We start from the raw sequence: 19598 nt of genomic DNA, 5'->3' as shown, positions 1-19598 counted from the left end.
GACTTTACCTTTTTTTTAACCCATTAACTTTATTCTCTATATTCTTTTTCTTCTCTCTCCCAAGCCTACGTACATTCATCCAACAGTGTGACTCATTTAGTGGTCTGAATCTGTCCTATTGTGAATCTGCAATATTTTACTATCCAGGAGCACTTTTGATTTGCACCTTTAAATCACTAGGCACTTAAGAATCTAAGCTGTGACAATTCCTAGGTCAAAAACAGGTACTGCCTGCTGACCCCGCCCAGTCCAACATGGCGGGGCCGCTCGTGCCTCTGATCCTTGCACATTGAACCAGTAGCCTGGTGGAGCTGCTTGTGCCTCTGAGCTGAGGCTGAGCCATTGGCACGGTCTCAGAGCACTCTCCTTTCGATCCCAAGCGGGAACACAAACATCGAGTCCCATAAAAGCAGTTGAAATGCTTTAAAGCCAGAGTTTGCACTGGTGGCACAGTCCCAAGAAACCGCACTTTAAAATGACGCAGCTTTTTTTCTGCTGCTGTTGCTGAATCAGGAAATCTCTCTACAGCACGCCACCAACAAACAGCAAAAATCTGTGTTAAACTCTCTCTCTCTCTTATTTTTAAGCCTTCTCAGGTTTTTAAGTGGATTTAGTCCATCACGTCTGGGCGCCATCTGTAGTAAAGGAGCGGCTGGGTTGCGTCCCCAGCACCCAGCCACCCACATGGCTAGCTCTAGCTTTACCAGAAATAATTACACGGAAACTGTATTCTTTTAAACACTGCTTGGCCCATTTCTATCTAGCCTCTTCTAGGCTAGCTCTCTCACCTGGACTAGCCCATTTCTAATAATCTGCTGTAGCCCACGAGCTGGCTTACCAGGAATGACCTTAACCTGTGTCTGTCTGGAGTGGGAGAATCATGGCGACTCTCTGACTCAGCTTCTTTCTCCCAGCCTTCTGTTCTGTTTACTCCACCCACCTAAGGGTGGGCCTATCAAATGGGCCTAGCAGTTTCTTTATTGCTTAACCAATGAAATCAACAGATTGATATATGATACTCCCACATCATAAGGAAGACCTAGGAATGTTATGGTTTTCTGTCTCTTCAAGAGACAAGCCACGCCCACTCTCTCTCCCATCTGCTGATAGGCTGATCTTCAGCTTCCTGCCTGAGCTCTCTCTTTTTCATCTTCCTCTCCGAGAGGCAGATTCGCTTCTGCCTCTCTCCCCACTTCTCCGCTTCCCCCTTCTCTGTCTCTTTCTCCCTCTCTCTCTCTCTCTCTCTCTCTCTCTCTCTCTCTCTCTCTCTCTCTGTCCCCCCTTCACTCTTCCTCCTCTTGAATAAATATTCAACCTCACTCTGCAAGTAGTATCTATCCATGTCTCTGTCTCCTGCCCGCCTGCCATGTGTCTCCCTGCCTGGGACCAGCCACTGCTCAGGGACCAGCAGCCAACTCTGGCTGCTCCCAGAGCCCGCTGCCTGACACCACATGGCCCACCACCATGGCTTGGGTCACTGGACAGCTGTATCTGCCTGGTACTGGTTGCTCCCAGGGCCCACTGCCTGCCACCACATGGCCCGCTACCACCATTTGGGACCTACAGCATTTCTGCTGCCTACTGCCGCGGGGATCTTGCATCATTTTTAAAAAGAATAAAAGTCTTTACCTTGTTGTAACAGGGATGGAAATGAGTTCCAAAAATGTTTGTATTATGCTGATTAAACCTTGCTTATTACAGTCTGGGCCTCTCTGGTGGTCTCTCTCTGGGGGTCGTAATCTGGGCACAACATATGGTGCGTTGGCGGGGAACCCCAGAGATTCCACCAGGATGATGGAAGTCTGGAGGTTTATTAGCATCTACCCGTGAGAGAGCGCTCTTGGTCTTTTGTCTCTTGTCTCTTTGTCTCTGTCATTTTGTCTTGTCTGTCTGACTATGGCTGCTTTGGTTTTGTACCAGTCGACCAATTTGGGATTTTGGTATTGACAGGTGTTCTCTGAAGTGGACGCGCTTGTACGGAGACCCTGGAAAAGCCTTGTCTTCCATTTTCAGACAGGGATGGGAATTCTTCCACTCCTGGGTCATTTCTAGACAAGGGCCTTGCTGGCCCCGGATCATTTCCAGACAAGGATGGGAATTCTCCCAATCCCGGGTCATTTGCAGACAGTGATGAGAATTCTCCCACTCCTGGGTCATTTCCAGACAGGGATGGGAATTCTCCCAATCCCGGGTCATTTCCAGACAGGGGCCTTTCTGGCTCTGGGTCATTTTCAGACAGGGAGTTTTGTTCCCGGGTCATTTCCAGACAGGGATGGGAATTCTTCCAATCCTGGGTCATTTCCTGACAGGGGCCTTTCTGGTTCCAGGTCATTTTCAGACAGGGAGTTTTGCTCCCAGGTCATTAGACAGGGGCCGGCATTCTACTGGCCCTGGGTCATTTGCAGCTACATCAGAGACAGCTGTTTGTGTTTTTCCCACCGCGGGAGAAAATGTCACTATGTGTCTTGTCCCAGAAATTTGTCAAAGTCCTTTTATGTTATGTTATGGTAATTGTTGCTTTGTTTTCTTTCTCTCTCGACTTCTATCCTCTACAGAGTCCTCTATAGGGTCCTATGGAGCCCCAGCTGTTCAGGATGGAGAGGAGAGAGGCAAAATCTTGAAGAGCCCCCAAAAGGAACTGGGCACAGAGAGGGTAGGGAGTACATGCCTGTGACTTGGAATGTCTTTGGGGCCACTACATCGGGTGCATGGTGATCCCCTGGAGTTCCAGAAAACTGCTGTCTCTTTGTTTATTATGTTTAAGACTGGACTGACGAGGACTGAAAAAAAATAAGACAAAACTTAAGTGTAAAATGCAGATGACTTGACAGCAGCCCATCTAGGGTCTGTATCCCTAGCCCTGAGCCAGGTCTGATGGCAGAGAATACACTGTCTGGGTGCTGAGAGCTAAGCCCGGAGACTGCGGGAAATGCAATATGGCAGAGGATCTGGGTGGGGGCTGGGGGGCTCCGAGGCCAGGGAGCAAGGACACCTGAGATGGAGCAGGTGGCAAAATCATGCACCCAGCTGAGGGCAGAGGAATGCCTCTTCAGAAGGCAGGCGGTGGAGCTAGTGACTGAGAGAGGCCGGCTGCAGCACAACAGGGCAGCCCCTTCTCCCTTGTTCTCTCTCTGTATCCCGAGGGTCTTTGCCTTAGGCAGGAGAGAGGGACCTGCACACAGGTGACAGGAAATTGACCACTTGCAATTAAGAAACTATGCAAACGTAAAACAAAAAATCTGAGATCATGGTCAAAAAAAGTTAACAAAAAACTTTTTAAAAAAACATTGACAGCCAAGGACACTCACTGTGCCCACTGCTGCTGCAGCCTCTTTTCTGAGCCAAGTTCTTCAGTATGATAACATTCAAGGTCTCTTCTGCTGGCCAGCAGTTTCCCTTCTTAACCCTTTCCTGTCCTGATACTGCTTATAAGAAGATTTCAATTATACCAACCTGTAACTTTAAAAATGTTGATTTTAAAGTAAATTCAAAAGATACATTATATTTAAAAATGTTTTTGTTTCCACAGGAAAAAAATATGGGTTACAGATACTTATCACCTTTAATTAAGGTGCATATTTCTGCTTTTGTTTTATGCAATGTTCTGCTAAATAAAATCACAAAAAAAGACTTTGATAAAACTTTACACATTGTCTAAAAAGGTTTTTAATTAAGGTTTTTATATTGTCCAAAAAACAAAACGACAAAAGACCAAAATAATAATAATAAAAATGTTTGGCTAAAAAATGTCTGGCTAAACCAATAAAAAATAAAAATTAAAAAAATAGAACCGGACTTAAAATTATAAAGGGCCAAAAGATATTTGCTCTAATTTCTTGCACCTAAATGTTTAATGATTGATTCCGATTTTAAAAAGCTTTGTTTGTCTTGTTAAAGGGTCATGGTTATTTCTTTAAAAATTACATATGCTTATTTTGTTAAAAAAATTAGTCTTTAGTAATTATAAGTTTTGTACTTGTAATTTTTCTCTGAGCTCTGGTCATTAGATTTAGGTTCTCAAAAATTTGGATGTCTTTTTGATATAGATAATGTTAAAACTGTTTTATGCTGTTCTTTATTGATATACAAGAATGTCAGCTACCACCAGGAATAGCTGGAATTAGACTCCCAAAGTGTGTAGGGGGGAACAGCTACAAAGAAAACCACCAATGCCAGGTAATAGTCACCAAAAGTGTCAACTATAATAAAGTAGGTTATAAAACATATATGCTTATAAAATGTTTCATATTGTTAATATTTAGATTTTAGCCTCATTGTCTTTGCTAAAATCATTAAAGGTTCAATCTGACAAAAATATGGTATATAGTTCTGGACTGTGAAAAATACAAGTTAATAATCAGTCATCCTCAAAGTACTGATATAAGTACAGGGATAAGCCTTATTTACTCCCCTATATATGTTTTAAAGCTTAAAACAAGTAATTTTTAATAATAAAGTCTGTCTAATCAGAGATACCTGGACAGCCCTAAATACTTCAGAGATCTATAAAAATTGGCATTTAAAATAATGTTTAAAAAGCTTATATCAGACAGAGACTCTGAGATCCTAACAGTGATCTAAGGTCTCCAAAGAAGACTATGGGACATCACGATGTCTCCACCTGGATAACGATGATGCTGACCACTGTGTGAGATGATCCCCAGTGCAACACTGGCTGCCAGGACCCGGTCTAGACTGTGGACACACAGTAGGACGTTGGAGAATTGATGCACCACTTTTGCCTAGACAGAATAAGGTCAGTCTTTTCCATGTCCCTCTTCCCCAGAAACCAATCACCTTATGGGTCTGGTAAAGCCTGCTGTTCTTATCCTTCTGCCTCCAATGCTATAGAGACCTGGGTATATGGAATGGTCTCTGTCATTTTTATCTTTTATCTGTACTAAAGTATAATTTATTTATCCTTCTAAGATCTCTGATTGTATTAATGACTAGGCCAGCTATAATATCAGTTTAAGAGCAAAAAGAATATCCAGATCCTCCCACAAAGCTATAGCCAGCTTGTTAGCTCATTATATATAAAGGTCTGAGAGTATAAAAGTTCATAAACATTAAGGGTTTAAAAAAGTAATTTAAAATAGTACTAATAAACAATAAAACAATGACTACATACTGTTTGGGTTACAAGTTCAGGATTTTCTGTTTTTGCTGGAAATCAAAGGTATAAGTCTATTTTTCCTGTTTTATAAATATCTGTTATTTGCTAATTCTATAATATGGATTTTAATATGGGCCTAAAAGTTTCAAATGTATTAACTTCTGTTCCTAGTTTAAATTTGTCTCAACAGGTTTCCCCTTGGTTGGCGGTCACAAACCAACATTGATTGCTTTCTACAACCTGCTCCAAATGACTGTGGACCATGAACTTGCTAAAAACTGATGTGGACCAGTCTAGCCTATGTGAATGCTCCCTGGCTCGTCAACAAAGTCCACAAACCAAATGTTCCTAAAATTTTCTCTTTTTGACTAGCATTTCATCTTTGACAACGACACCCCAAAGTCAGCTGGAAGCAGTTAAAAGAATACATCATCCAATAATCCCTGGTTAAAATGCTAAGTCAAAAGAAACATAAAAAGACTCTTTTTTTTTTCAGGCACTGGTGGCACATGCCTTTAATCCCAGCAATTACAACACAGAGGCAGGCCAATCTGATCTACAGAATGAGTTTCAGGATAGCCAGGTCCACACAGAGTAAACCCTGTCTCAGAAGAATAAAAAGATAAGCAACTGGCCCTGTGTGGTGGTGGCACTCGAAGGCCCAGCACTGGGGAGGCAGGGAGAGGACTGACTCTAATTTTAAGAGACAATTTGGCCAAAGTTAGCAAAGCCAGCTCATGATTGAGCTGATTCTTAGGACTAAGAGGAGTGGGGAATATGGGACCCTCACCCCTTATTCTCAAAGGGGCAAGAAGAAATTTCCTAGCAGAATGTTTTTCCAGGAAGATAGTGGCCTTCCCCTCCCCCACTCAGGAGATTCCCAGCACAAGGTCACTTAGCTCAGCCCAGCCAGCCACCTCATACAAGCTGATAAAGATGCCTGTCTCAGGAACAGTGGTCTTGCTCTAAAAACAAGGAAAAAGCTAACTTAACAGAATGGGAAGGAGCAAAATCCTTATTCCCCTGCCAAAACAGCTTCAAAGATTCTCTTTCTAGTTATGCCTTTAAAAGCTTACCCCACAGAGGAGATACAGCTCCTCTCTACCTTGTTTTAACAGGGATGGAAATGAGTTCCAAACATGTTTGTATTATGCTGATTAAACCTTGCTTATTAGGGTTCCCTGCCCTGTGGGAAGTCCAAGGACCACCCACCTCCATCCAGGTCTAGTAAGGTGAGCATCCAAACTGCCTAGGCTCCCACAAAGCCAGTACGTGCAGTGACGAGGGAGGGGGACTTGATGGGGGAGGGGGAGGGAAATGGGAGGCGGTGGCGGGGAGGAGGCAGAAATCTTTAAAAAATAAATAAATAAATAAATTTTTAAAAAAAGAGAGAAAAAAAAAACCCTTGCTTATTACAGTCTGGGCCTCTCTGGTGGTCTCTCTCTGGGGGTCGTAATCTGGGGCACAACAATACCTTAAACAGGTGTAACAGACACAAGACATTTCCATACCACAAACACCAGACAGGAGCAAAGAGACCAGCTATGCCAGGATGTGACCAGCACCCAGCCTTCTCAGATTCTCTCCAAAGACGACACCCACAAATAAACAAGAAGTCTTGAGAATCTCCTGCCCCAATTCCTTTAAACTGTGGTGTCTAACTTTCCGCCTTCTTATTATAAAAAAAGAGATGGGAATGTAATGATTGTTCTGTCTCTTTACGAAACAAACCATGCTCAACGCCCTCCCCAATCTGCTGAGACAGGCTGATCTTCAGCTTCCAGTCTGAGTTTTCTCTCTTTTCTGTCTCCCTCTTGGAGAGGCAGTTTCCATCTCTCCCTTCTCTCTTCTCTCTCTGTCTCTCTCTCCCTCTCTGCTCTTCTCCCCTTCCTTCCATAACCACTAAATAAATATCCAACCTCACTCTGCATGGCGTGCCTATCTGTCTGTCTCTCACCCATTGCCACCACGTGGCTTCCCACCCAGGACCTTTAGAAACCTGCGGCATGGTCTCGTGCACAGTCCCAGCCTGGGACTGGATGCTCTTGGATCCTGCTGCCTGTCACCACATGGCCCACTGCCTGCGGCCACTCATGTACCTGCAGCATTTCTGCTTCCTGCAGCTACTCAGGGATCTGCAGCAATTTTTAATAATCCATTACACTTATATCTTAATTTAACCCATTTCCAGTATTTTATACTTTACCATGAGGCTCGTGGCCTACCAGCAAAGTTTCAGCACACCTGCCTCCAGCAGAGGATTCATGGCTTCTCTCTGACCCTATCTTCTTCCTCCCAGCATTCAGTTTAGTTTTCTCCACCTAGCTAAGTTCTGTCCAAGGCAGTTTCTTTATTGATTAAATCACCACTTGGCCCATTAGCTCTAGCTTCTTATCAATAGGCCAATGTAGTTTCTTTATTAATTAACCAATCATATCAATGCAAATTATTTATTTCTATATCAAGATATGAGGAGCTCACACCCCATGCACATATATTGAAAGCTTTCTCCTTAACTATTGGGCAGGTATTTGGATCAAGAGGACTCAAGAGACCTCTAACCTAATAAGTGGATTTGTACACTGATAGATTCATAAGTTGATAATGTTATTGGGAAGTGATGGGAACTTTTCTTTTTTTAAATATTTATTTATTTATTTATTTATTTATTTATTTATTTATTTATTATATTATGTGTATAGCATTCCTTCCACGTGTGCCTGCAAGCCAGAAGGGGGCGCCAGATCTCATTATAGATGGCTGTAAGCCACCATGTGGTTGCTGGGAATTGAACTCAGGACCTCTGGAAGAGCAGTCAGTGCTCTTAACCTCTGAGCCATCTCTCCAGCCCCGTGATGGGAACTTTTTAAGGGAGTAAATCACTGTGGCCTCATGCCTTGGGTGCTACAACTACATTTTCAAGTATTCTTTTCTCCTCGTGCCTTGGGTGCTATAACTACACTTTCAAGTACTCTTTTCTCTTCTTTCTTTCCAGTTGTTTTCACCCCTATTAGCCAAGTATAAGAGTTGCAGAAGTTGCAATCTTGCCAGGGCTTCAATCTCTTTCATATTAGCTATTCTCTCATAGTGTAATAATAGTTAATTGATGATCTTTTTTATTTTTTTCTTAACGGTTGGTTATGCTGGAAATGTGAACAAAATGTGCTATCTTTTCTACTATAGAGTTAAGTAAGACAAAGCTCCATTTAAAAAAAAAAGAAGTTTAAAAAAGCCTCTTATTTGGCAGAAATTCGAATTCCCACAGTGTCAGCATTTCTTGAAATCAAAATATGCGCTCAGGGTTGCATGGTATTCTTCAAAGTGGCACCTTGCTTATAAGCAGTGTTGTTGTTTTTTTTTTTTAATTTGTTTGTTTATTATGCAGTGTTCCACTTGTATGCATGTTTGCAGGCCAGAAGAGGGCACCAGATCCCATTACAGGTGGTTGTGAGCCACCATCTGGTTGCTGGGAACTGAACTCAGTACCTCTGGAAGAGCAAGCAGTCAGTGCTCTTAACTTCTGAGCCATTTCTCCAGCCCAAGCAGTGCTGTTTTGAGTTAGCCAATGAGTTAGCCAACAGTGTAATAGTGTAAAAAATAAAAAAGCTCTAATCACCCAAAGAGAGGCACCCGGTCCCTTTGTATTAGAAATAAAAGCCCAGGGGAATCCCTGCTGGGTGTGCTTACCTACTTGATCGATGGCTATGTATGCTTCTGCAGAAGTAAAACTACTGTCTTAGGAAAGGCTTTGGAATGTGTGGTTGGTCTTTTTCTTGGAATCCTCGACCCTTTCCTAACACCAGTGCTGCCTATCTTTTTATTTACTTGACTTTAATCTATCATCATTACTTGTCTGTGTAAATGTTTTCATTCGATTTTTTCCTTCATACATGAATATATTTTATTTTGATCAAATCCACCCATTTCCCTCTCCTCTGTCTCCTCCCAGGTCCCTTTCATCACATCCTTTCCCAACTTCACACACACACACACACACACACACACACACATAGATACACACATATATGGGTCTAATTAGTGTTGCACACATGTGGACTTAGGGCTATCCATTATAGCATGGGCAATCTGCCTGGGGCACCACCCATGACTTTCAACTTTCTCTCCCCCTACACTCTTCAACTGCATATAACTTCTCAAGCACGAGTGGGGCTTTGTGAGACCCTCTCCATCCATGATGGAACATTAACTAGATCAACCTTGAGCAGTTTTTATATAATTAATCCTTAACTGTGAAATTACTTTCTTCATATTTACTTTTGTGACAATTTCTGTTCTAGTCATTAGTCCTCTTAGCTACTAAAGTTTTGAAATATTTTCTCTCAGAAACTTGTCTTTATGTTATCTTAGTGGTAGCTTTAGAATAAATCAACTTTTTGGTGTATAAAAAAGTGCAATTTAATTATTTCTTAATTAGAAATTGTGCTTTTAGTGTCTAAACAAAGAGCAAAAGGTTAATCTTTCATATTTTCTGATGGAAATTCAACAGCTGGGTGTCTCTATTTAGATATTGATCCTCATGAAATTCACCTTTTTGAATATGGTGCAATAGATAGAGCTCGATTAATATTTATGAATATGAGTACACACTTGACTAAGAACTATTTCTTGAGAAGAGTCTTTTCCCAAGCAATTACATTAGATCTTTTAAAAAACAGTCACTGAAAGCCGGGCAGTGATTGTGCGCAACTTTAATCCCAGCACTCGGGAGGCAGAGGCAGGCGGATCTCTGTGAGTTCTAGGCCAGCCTTGTCTACAAAGTGAGTTCTAGGGCAGATACCAAAGCTACACAGAAAAACCCTGCCTTGAAAAACAAAAACAAAAAACTAGTCACTGCAATTCCAACACCACTCCAAACATTTTTATGAAGAAAATGACATGCTGATACTCATATTCAGTGAAAGCTCAAAAGACAAAGTTTTTTGAAAACAGTACCCTGACTTCATGATTTCTGATAACCCTATCGCAGTCAAGGAAGTGTTCTCGACACCAAGTTGAGATACTAAATCAAGAATCCAGAAATAGATCCATATCTACACCAATGAGTGTTTTTTTGTAAAAGATCCAAAGATAAATCAGAGGGAAAAAAGATTCCTTTCAAGAAATAGTGCTCAGTCAAATGTGTACTCATATTCTTAGTACCCTGTGACTTCCTGTGGGTTGAAGGACTAGGCTGCTTTGAGTAATTATATCAATAGAGACCATCTAGTCTAAAATTTCTGCAGGGGTGATATTCAATTAGTGGTACTCAAGTGATAGTCTGGAATATTCCAAGAAGGAAGTTTTCATTAAACTTATCAGAAGAAATGTATTAAACTGAAAGACATTTCATGTGCCACTACTGCCCTAAAATTGCGGAATTAAATGAGGGACATGCGGTGGGAAGTCTCTATGTTCTCAATAGTTTCTCCAATTCTTTCTGATATCCACCTTGGTTTAAAAAGCAATGTGGGTTTTGACAAGTCTTTCTGATGTTTTTCAAATATTTAGAATTTTCGAACTTATGATTTTATGGCTACTGACTTGTACATATTTGGCTCTTTTGTCTGTTCTAATGTGTCAATTAGTAGTTCCTCCAATTAAGTAATATTGATCAGATTTATGCACAAGCCTCTGATTTAAGCACAAGAAGAACAAGTTAGCCAGGGACACTGAAATGTCATTAAAGCTTGGGAAACTGGGACAAAGAAGATAAATCGATTGGAACGACAATTTGTGATTGAGAGAATAATAATTAGGGTAGAAAATCAGGTGACAGCGATTATTACATACAGAGTTGTCAGTGAAGGCCTTTCTTGGAAGTGGCTTTAGAATCAAGTCCTGAATGATAAGAAGCCAGCAGGGACAAGCCATTTCTTGATGTGCTTGCACTGTGTGGGCTCCAGTTGTCCGGGAGCAGAGGACAAACCCAGCTGCTGGAGCCTGGAAGATAACAAACAGGCTGATGGGGAATGAGGTGGAAAGAGCAGATGTAGCACAGAGTCTGGGGCACTTGTTTAACACTATGACTGTGTTTTCAGTGTGGAGGATCCCAGTAGGGAAGTGACAGGAACTGTAGGTGATGATGGCTGCTCTCTATGCAGAGAATGGACTGCAGGGTGAGCTAGTGTGGGGTACAGCCATCAGGAACCTGTTGCAGAAGGCCAGGGGAGGGGCTAGGCTGTATGGAAGCCATGATGCAGCAGTGTGCAAAGGGAAGGGTTCCCTGGACAGGGCAGATGGGACCTTTAGTGACTGTGTCTGGGTGTGGGGGATGAGGCAGCTCAAGTCCCCCTGGGCTTATTCAGAGACACTGTGCTGCTGTTTCCCGTCAGATGCCCCAAGTGCCTTAGACTATCTATCAGCTGACAGTGGTGGTAGGGTTAACCAGTGACTTGGGGGAAAAAAGAACAGGCAACGTGGGCGGTGCGCGCTCCAGGGACGCGTGCGCGCGCCCAGCATTCCGCGCGAGCCAGAGGAAGGCAGAGGGAACGCGAGCGAGCAGACTGCAAGCCCTGCCCAGCGAGCGAGTCTCTGTGAGCGAGCTGAGCTAGCGAGCGAGAGAGCGAGTGAGCGAGCGCCGGTGGAGCCCGCGTGGAGGAAGCCGCCGATCCATCCTGCAACATGAACACCCTGCTCTCGCGGGCGAACTCGCTGTTCGCCTTCACGCTGAGCGTCATGGCGGCGCTCACCTTGGGCTGCATCCTCACCACCGCCTTCAAAGACAGAAGCGCGCCAGTGAGCCTGAAAGTCTCCAGGGTCCTGCTCAAAAAAGTGGAGGACTTCACCGGACCCAGAAAAAGAAGCGACCTGGGCTTCATCACGTTCCACATCTCTGCGGATTTGGAGAAGACTTTCGACTGGAACGTCAAGCAGCTCTTCCTTTACCTCTCGGCAGAATATTCCACGAAAAGCAACGCTGTGAACCAGGTGGTCCTGTGGGACAAGATCCTTCTGCGAGGAGAGAACCCCAAGCTGGATCTGAAAGATGTCAAAAGCAAGTATTTTTTCTTTGACGACGGGCACGGTCTCAAGGGAAACAGGAATGTCACTTTGACTCTGTCCTGGCAAGTTATACCGATTGCTGGCATTCTGCCTCTTGTGACTGGATCTGGACGCGTGTCTGTCCCATTTCCAGATTCGTATGAAATAGCCACGGCTTTTTGAAGAACTCTCTCTGCATCTGTTGAAGGACATATGTGTGCTTATGGAAACATATTTTCTTCATCTTTTCCCTCACGTCTTGCTGACTTTTGTGTTTTGTTTATTTTAAAACGTGCTGGGTTTGTGTCTGGGACTGGCTGAACTCCTCATCCTCATGCTTCCATTTACCTAACACAGAGACTGCATTCATGGATCTTCCTGGTGTGAACAATGGTTGTTACGTTTCCTTTTGTATAAGAATCAACATGAAATTGCATAGTTGGAGGAGAAGGGTTGATAAAGTAGTTAGTGTACAAACAGCAACAACAACAGAAGTTCACCAGAGCAGAACATTATCAGACAATTGCATATGGCTTGAAAAGAAGGCACAGTTTTGTCATAGTCACTGTGTTATTCTGTGTGTAATATAAAATGTGTTTGGAGAGAATTTAAAAATTTGATGTATGGGTGTTGTCATAATAACTTCATGTTTTATTCCTGACATTCCTTGTAGGTTCACAATGAATGCCGTTTTCATATATCTTCTAGGATGTATTTGATCACTAGAAAAATTGTTTGACATACAAAATTTGTAAATAGGTATGAGAATGAGAATTTTCCCCCATTTCAGAAATCTGAATGCTTGTCTTTCTTGCCAGCAAACGTGTCCACTTGAATAGTGAATGCCTCCTTAGTCTGAAAACAATTGTAACTCAGTCCATATCTCCTCTATATCATATGTGTGTCTCACAGTGTTTTCTCTACAAAGATTGCTGTGCACTGTATCTTTGCAAAAATGTTTTAGCACTGTTACTGACATTTGAAAATGTTGGCATGCTTAACATGTGCTGAGTATGTTCTAGTATGTTTAATACCCTTAAATAAATGCTTACTGCTTAAAACTGTTGATTGTTCATTATTTAATCCTTATTGGGATATTGGTAATAACACTTGTGGTATGATTTTTCAGTTAAAAATATATATAAACATTTATATATTCTATAATCTAAAAAAGTAAGCAGTACAAGCTTTAACTCTATTCAAATGAAGAAGCTGAAATTCAGAAGTTTGTTACATTACTTCAAGCAAACAATAGTTTAAACTTGAAATCTAATCTCATTCTTTTTTGCCAAATAATTGCTTTTATTTTATGAGATTATAATATAATTACACTATTTTCCTCTTCCTTTCGCTCCCTCCAAACCCTTTCGTGTAACCCCCTTGCTCTCTTTCAAATTCATGACACATACATTTTTTCCTAAATTAAACATCCTCAATATGTATAATGGTACTTATACATATATGTCTTCATGGCTGACCACTTAGTATTGGGTAATCCTTGGTGTGCTCTTCCCCAGAGAAGATTATTTCTCTCACTCTTAGCGCTTCTTACTTATCTGTTGTTCTTTGTCTGGGGTTGAGGCCTTATGCACTCCACCCCACCTTCATCCACATGTCAATGTACCAGTTGGGTGTAGGTTCCACTACTCTGCTTTTTCATCAGCTACTCTTTGGTTGCAAAGACTACTGAAATAATAAATTTGCACGTAAATGGATGGAACTAGAGAAGACTGTGACTACATAACCTGGTGTAATTGCAGAAACCAGGAAAGTAAAAAAGACCATTGCTGGACTGGGGAATAAGAAAGCAATAGATGGGGGAGGGGAGGTATTATCAGAATGCAAATGATATGAAGGGGTAAATGGGAAAATGGGGGCATCTAATTAGAGAGGAGGGAATAAGATAAATAGAATAGAAGGGGGAGAAGAGAAAAATAGTACTATGCTTATAAAGGTCATAAGGAGCCAGGTGGTGGTGGCGCACGCCTTTAATCCCAGCACTCAGGAGGCAGAGGCAGGCGGATCTCTGTGAGTTCGAGGCCAGCCTGGTCTACAAGAGCTAGTTCCAGGACAGGAACCAAAAGCTATGGAGAAACTCTGTCTCAAAAATTCAAAAAAAAAATCATAAGGAATCATATTGTGAACTATCAAAATACACAGAACACAACTAAGTCTATCTAGAAATATACACATATATCGTAAATAAAAACTTTCCATCTGGGCTTGCAATGCTCCAGTGGAGGTAGGGTTAACCAGTGACTGGGGGGGGGGGGGGGAGGCAACATGAGTGGAGATGTGGAATGTGATGAAGCCTAGGTCACTTCTTTTTCTGGGTCAAGTGAAGTCTTCTACTTTTCTCATCAGGATCCTGGAGACTTGCAGGTGCTTCTGTCTTTGAAGGTGGGGGTGAGGATGCAGCCCAAGGTGAGTGCCACCCCACCCACCCCCGTAAGACTCAGGGCCCTCAGGGCCCAACAGATTCAATCTGGATCTAACCTGTAAGCCTCCTCCCCGAGGACTAGCTTTCATTTTACAGAAGATACCATATAAGCTTCCTAAGGAGGGAAGTGGCCAATAGTGCCAACCAGCTATCACACCTATGGACCACAATGACCAGTATGGCATGATAACCCCAAGGGTGCAGTAGTGCCTGCCATACATACCTTGACAGTACCCAACTGCTTTCTAATTGTACTTAACACACACACTCAGCAAGCGGGAGATCATGTCTGGTACTGGAACCTACCTAGTGCTAAAGTGCTAGTAAACACATAAGTCATGGAGAGCATATAGCCACTACTTCCTAAAGCAGCATTCTAAATAGTTGTCCTTATACCCACATATAAGTGGAATCCTCACCTCTTTTCTTACTTAGGGTTTCTGTTGCTGTGGTAAAATACCATGACCAAATTCTACTCCTGTTTCTTTTACTTCTCAGACAACACAGCAATCAAATTTCACTTAGAGATTTTTTTTTCTTTACTCTGGAAATCCTTTTTTATCATTCCTGGAGATTCCCTACCTTGTGTGAAAGGACTAATTTTTATTGTGCCAACAAAGTACATTTCATTCTCTGCATACAATCCCCATTTACTTGACTTATGCTATAAAGGAACTGGAACGTTTGTAAACTAGCTTATTGAGTAAATATACACAATACTACACAATGAAACTTAAAATGGCCTTTTTCAAGGCGGGGGAATAAACACTGCTAACGGGGTGAGTGTGATTTAACTGCTCTTAAGACCAACCGATCTAGCTACACCACCTCTGATAACAGCAAGGAACAGCTTGAAACTAATGTGGAACAGTTTTATGGGCATATCATGTAACTATAACTCTCCATTCATTTAATCAGCCATGCATGTGGCTATGCTGGTCGTGCCAAAGCATTCGCGAAAGAGTATTTCCAACCAGCAGAAACTTCAAAGGTGGAATGTCATGTGTTCCCACATTAACTCCTGATTCGTCACCTAGTTTGCACGGGATCTCCATTTCTCTGCCTGGAAAATGGCAATGGTTAAAATAACTACTTCAATGGTGGTCTTTTTCCATCACGCACATGTGGAATATGGTTTTCGTTGATCTTTTCGGCATATCAGAACAGAAATATCCAGTAGTTTTGTGAAGACAGGAAGGTAGGTAGAATGCTCAAGTACATACTTCGCATTGATCTGATTTTGTTTTATAGTCAGACACTTCGTGTAATCGCTACAGCTGCCGAGCATGAAAACCGCAGATATCAAAACTTGGCATTAAGGAAAGCACTCCCAGAAAAGCCTTAACTAGGACTAAGTACCAGTTTCCCAGTTCACCATTTCTCATGGTGAGTGCATCTGTTAGTGTGATAGATAGGAATGCTGGTTTGTTTTTGAGATACAATTGTTTTTATCTGACAAGCATGCTTTTTGGAAATTTAATATGGAATTAAAATATAAAGATCCAAGAAGTATAATGTGAATAGAGGTTTTCATTTTTATTAGCAAAGGGAAACCAAGAATAAAAATTAACCTCTTCCTTAGGAATTTGATTTTTGTAGCACACAGTTTTATTTATTATAATAATACATTTAACAAGTTAACGCAAAGGCTGGAGATATAATTTATTGCTAAGCTTTTGCCTTGCCTGTTAAAGACCTTAGTTTCAAACCTCAGTACTAGAAAAAAAACCACTTGAGGCCTAGGTAGTTAAATGTAGCTAAATGGTAGAGCACTTGCCTAACGTATAAAAGGTGCTACATCCAATCCCTAGTATCTTTCCTGTCTATCTATCATCTATCTGCAACTTGAGTTCACTTTGATAAACGTATCATTGTGTCTTGGTGATAATTTTTTCAGTTTAATTTTTAAGTTTTTAAATGATTTATTTTATTTACTTTATTTTTGTTTTTTTGAGATAAGGTTTCTCGGTGTAACAGTCCTGGCTGTCCTGGAACTTATAGAACAGGCTGGCCTCAAACTCACAGAGATCTGCCTGCCTCTGCCTCTTGAGCCTCTGCCACCACCTGACCTTTATTTTTATTTTTTATATGCATTGCTATGTTGCCTGTGTGTATGTCTGTGTAAGAGTGTCAGATCTCCTGGAACTGAAGAGTTGTGAGCTGATATGTGGGTGCTGGGAATTGAACCTGGATCCTCTGGAAGAGCAAGTGCTGTTAACTGCTGAGCCATTTCTCCAGCTGCCCCCTTTTTGTTTTAAAAAACCTGTTTTCCTATGTGTGTATTTTGTATATTGAGCATGTTCCCTTTCATTCCTCATCAAAGTTTTAAAAGTCTCTGCAAAGACACAAAGATTTTGGGAAATCAAAGTAGGATAGGAAATGTCTGACCCCAGAATTTATTCTCAAACAGTAATCACGACATAGCTGTTTATCCTAGTTATCATCTTTAATGAACTGGTTTAAAAAAATAGTGCTCACATGATTTTTTTCCCTCTAGCACTTGAATATAAACAAAAGACAACTGTACAAAGACACTTGGTAATGATTTGGGCTATAATCTGAGAATAACATTATTTGCATCAATTTATGAAAAAAATCCTCAGTTCCTCCATGAGGGGATTTCTAAGTTGAATGCTCACTATACATGCTTTCTAGCCCACTCTTTCATCCAGCCATCCCTCCTCAGCGAATGGGAAGCTGCCACAGCCAGCGGCTGTCTTAACCACACAGACACTCCCACCTGCAGCAGTTTGCCTGGGGAATACACACCCAAAAGAGCAGTCTCTAGCACCTTGAGAAATGTCTCTCAAGGAAGGGATCCTGAAGCGTTTTCTCCTGCCACCAGGATAACCTATATAACTTTCCCCTTACAGACACACATCACAATCTTAGGCTGCTCTGACTGTCAAACAGCAGAAATGGTAAGTCCGTCAAAGTTGAGAGTTCATCAATAAGAATCACTTGCCAGAAAACCTAAGCCGCATTCACCGTATCACCTTCATTAAGAATCACTCAATATGTCCTTTATCTTTTCTCATATTTTAAAATATTTTGTCACAAAAATTGTAAATAAATAAGAACATCACACACACAAATTAGCCAGATCCAAAGTATATACAACTTAATGAAGCTATACAATTACAACTGACATTTGAAATGGAACCTCATATTTTAACTGGTTTGTAGGTCAGACTTAGGGCAGTAGGGCATCGTGGGGAGCCTCTACCAGAATTTGTAGGGAAGAGATAGGAACACTTTCTGAGAAAATGAGACATAGATAAAGAGCAGCAGGCTGAATGAAAGATCTATCACTGAGAGAAGAACTGCCCAAGAGGTTTGAAACATGAGGGGCCAGGCTATATAATCACTGTTTCTCAGTCAAAGCTCACTATAGGGACCTAAGGATGTGTAGAAGACATTCTGGTGTGGAGAACAACCTTGTACGTTCTGGTTGCCATGGCAACCTGATGCAATTATGGTGGCCCTGACAACTTGATAACAGAAACTGGAATTGTGTGGTGAGAAGAGAAGGGTCCCCTCTCTGGGTGTTTGTACTCAGCTAAGGGGCCTCAGGAGTGTGGGGTGAAGGGATCCCAACTTTTCCGCAGAGTGAGGAAACAGAAACAGGGAATTCCAGACCCTGGCCACCTCCTTCCTGCCAGAGAGCTGCTTTGGAGAATGTCTCATTTATTAGACTCTTGAGATCTTTCGATCCCCAAAGACTGTGGGGTTGTGCCCCAGGGTGTCATTAAACAACTTTCTATGTAGACTCTGGGCATTCATGGGAGGAAATAACAGGATAACTCTCTCTGAGCTCAATTTTCTCCTCTGTGGAAATGCCTATTTAAATAGTAATTACTAATGAATTACCTAGTACATACCAGAGGATGTTGAAATATGCAGTGAATTAGAAGGCCTTTTGTACCAGTTTGCTTTCTGTTTCTGTGATAAAACACTGACCAAAAGCAATCTGAGGGGCTGTGTTAGTCACTTTTCTTTCTTTCCTTCCTCTCCTTCTCTCTTCCTCCTTCCCTCCCCCTCTCTCTCCCTTCTTTGTTTCTTTTCTTCCTTCCTTCTTCCTTTTTTTCCTGCCAACTTATTGTGAACTAGTGTCACCTGGAAAGAAGAAATCTCAATTTAGAAAATGCATCCATCACAATGCCTTTGACAAGATTGTGAGACATTCTTGATGAATGGTTGATACGGAAGGGTCCAGTCCATTGTGGGCCGTGACATCCCTTGGCAGTTGATCCTAAGGTGTGTATCAGAGTAAACAGCAAGCTACAGGGAGCAAGCCAGTAAGCAGCATTCCTCCATGGCCTCTGCTTTAGTTTCTAAGTCCAAGTTCCTGCTCTGCTTAAGTTTATGCCCTGATTTCCCTTGGTGATGAACAGTTTGTCTCCCTGCCCCAGCACCAGTGGTCTCTATCACAACAATAGAAAGCAAACTAAGACAAAGAGGAAAGAGTTTATTTCACTTGTCACTTGCAAGTGACTTCCTTTCAAGGGAAACTGAGGCAGGAACTGAAGCAGAGACCATGAAGGAATTCTGGTTAGTGGTTCACATTCCCAGATACAGAGTTCAGTAATTTCAAAAATAGTATTACACACAATATTATAATTACAAAGAGCTGCATCCATTAAATATAACCAGATAGATTGAAATACATAATTATATTCCAGGATGTAATGTCTTGAATTCTGTAGTGTCAGGCATGCTATTCCTCTCACTGCCTTATCCCCAGCAATGCATGGCATTTCCGTCACTCTAGATTAGGTTTCATGGTCATTTAAATGGAACCATGCAGGCTTTTTAAAAATCAGAGCTTTTTTTTTTTTTTTTTTTTACTTCTTACTCTCTGGTGATGGGGTGGGCAGGGTCTTCTTCATGGTAATCAAGCACATTACCACTACGCAACATCTGGAGGCTCAGATCTGGCTTTTAAAATTCACCTTTTAAATTCTCTGATGTATACATTGTGTGCACAAGCTTTCTATCGACTTTGTGGACAAATTTAGTATCTGTTATTATATGCTCTGCTTGTTTCTAATCTGGGATATT

At 41.7% G+C, this 19598-nt stretch overlaps 1 protein-coding gene across 1 annotated transcript; it reads left to right on the top strand.

Annotated features, from left to right (window-relative positions):
• The first annotated feature begins 11562 nt into the window (after nt 1–11562).
• LOC121436699 (signal peptidase complex subunit 3) lies at nt 11563–13152 on the top strand. The gene has a single exon (XM_041636702.1). It carries the CDS (start codon nt 11738–11740, stop codon nt 12278–12280), a length of 543 nt encoding a protein of 180 aa, XP_041492636.1. The 5' UTR covers nt 11563–11737; the 3' UTR covers nt 12281–13152.
• The last annotated feature ends 6446 nt before the right edge of the window (nt 13153–19598 follow it).

This window comes from Microtus oregoni, unplaced genomic scaffold (assembly GCF_018167655.1).
Source record: "Microtus oregoni isolate MIOR12 unplaced genomic scaffold, Mior012 000050F_002, whole genome shotgun sequence".
In the NCBI taxonomy this organism is placed as follows: Eukaryota; Metazoa; Chordata; class Mammalia; order Rodentia; family Cricetidae; genus Microtus; species Microtus oregoni.
The sequence above is the reverse complement of the archived record's forward strand: the minus strand, read 5'-3'. Positions and strand labels throughout refer to the sequence as shown.

Excerpts from the sequence above, each read along its gene's own strand:
- LOC121436699 (XM_041636702.1), top strand. The coding sequence starts at position 11,738 with ATGAACACCCTGCTCTCGCGGGCGAACTCGCTGTTCGCCTTCACGCTG.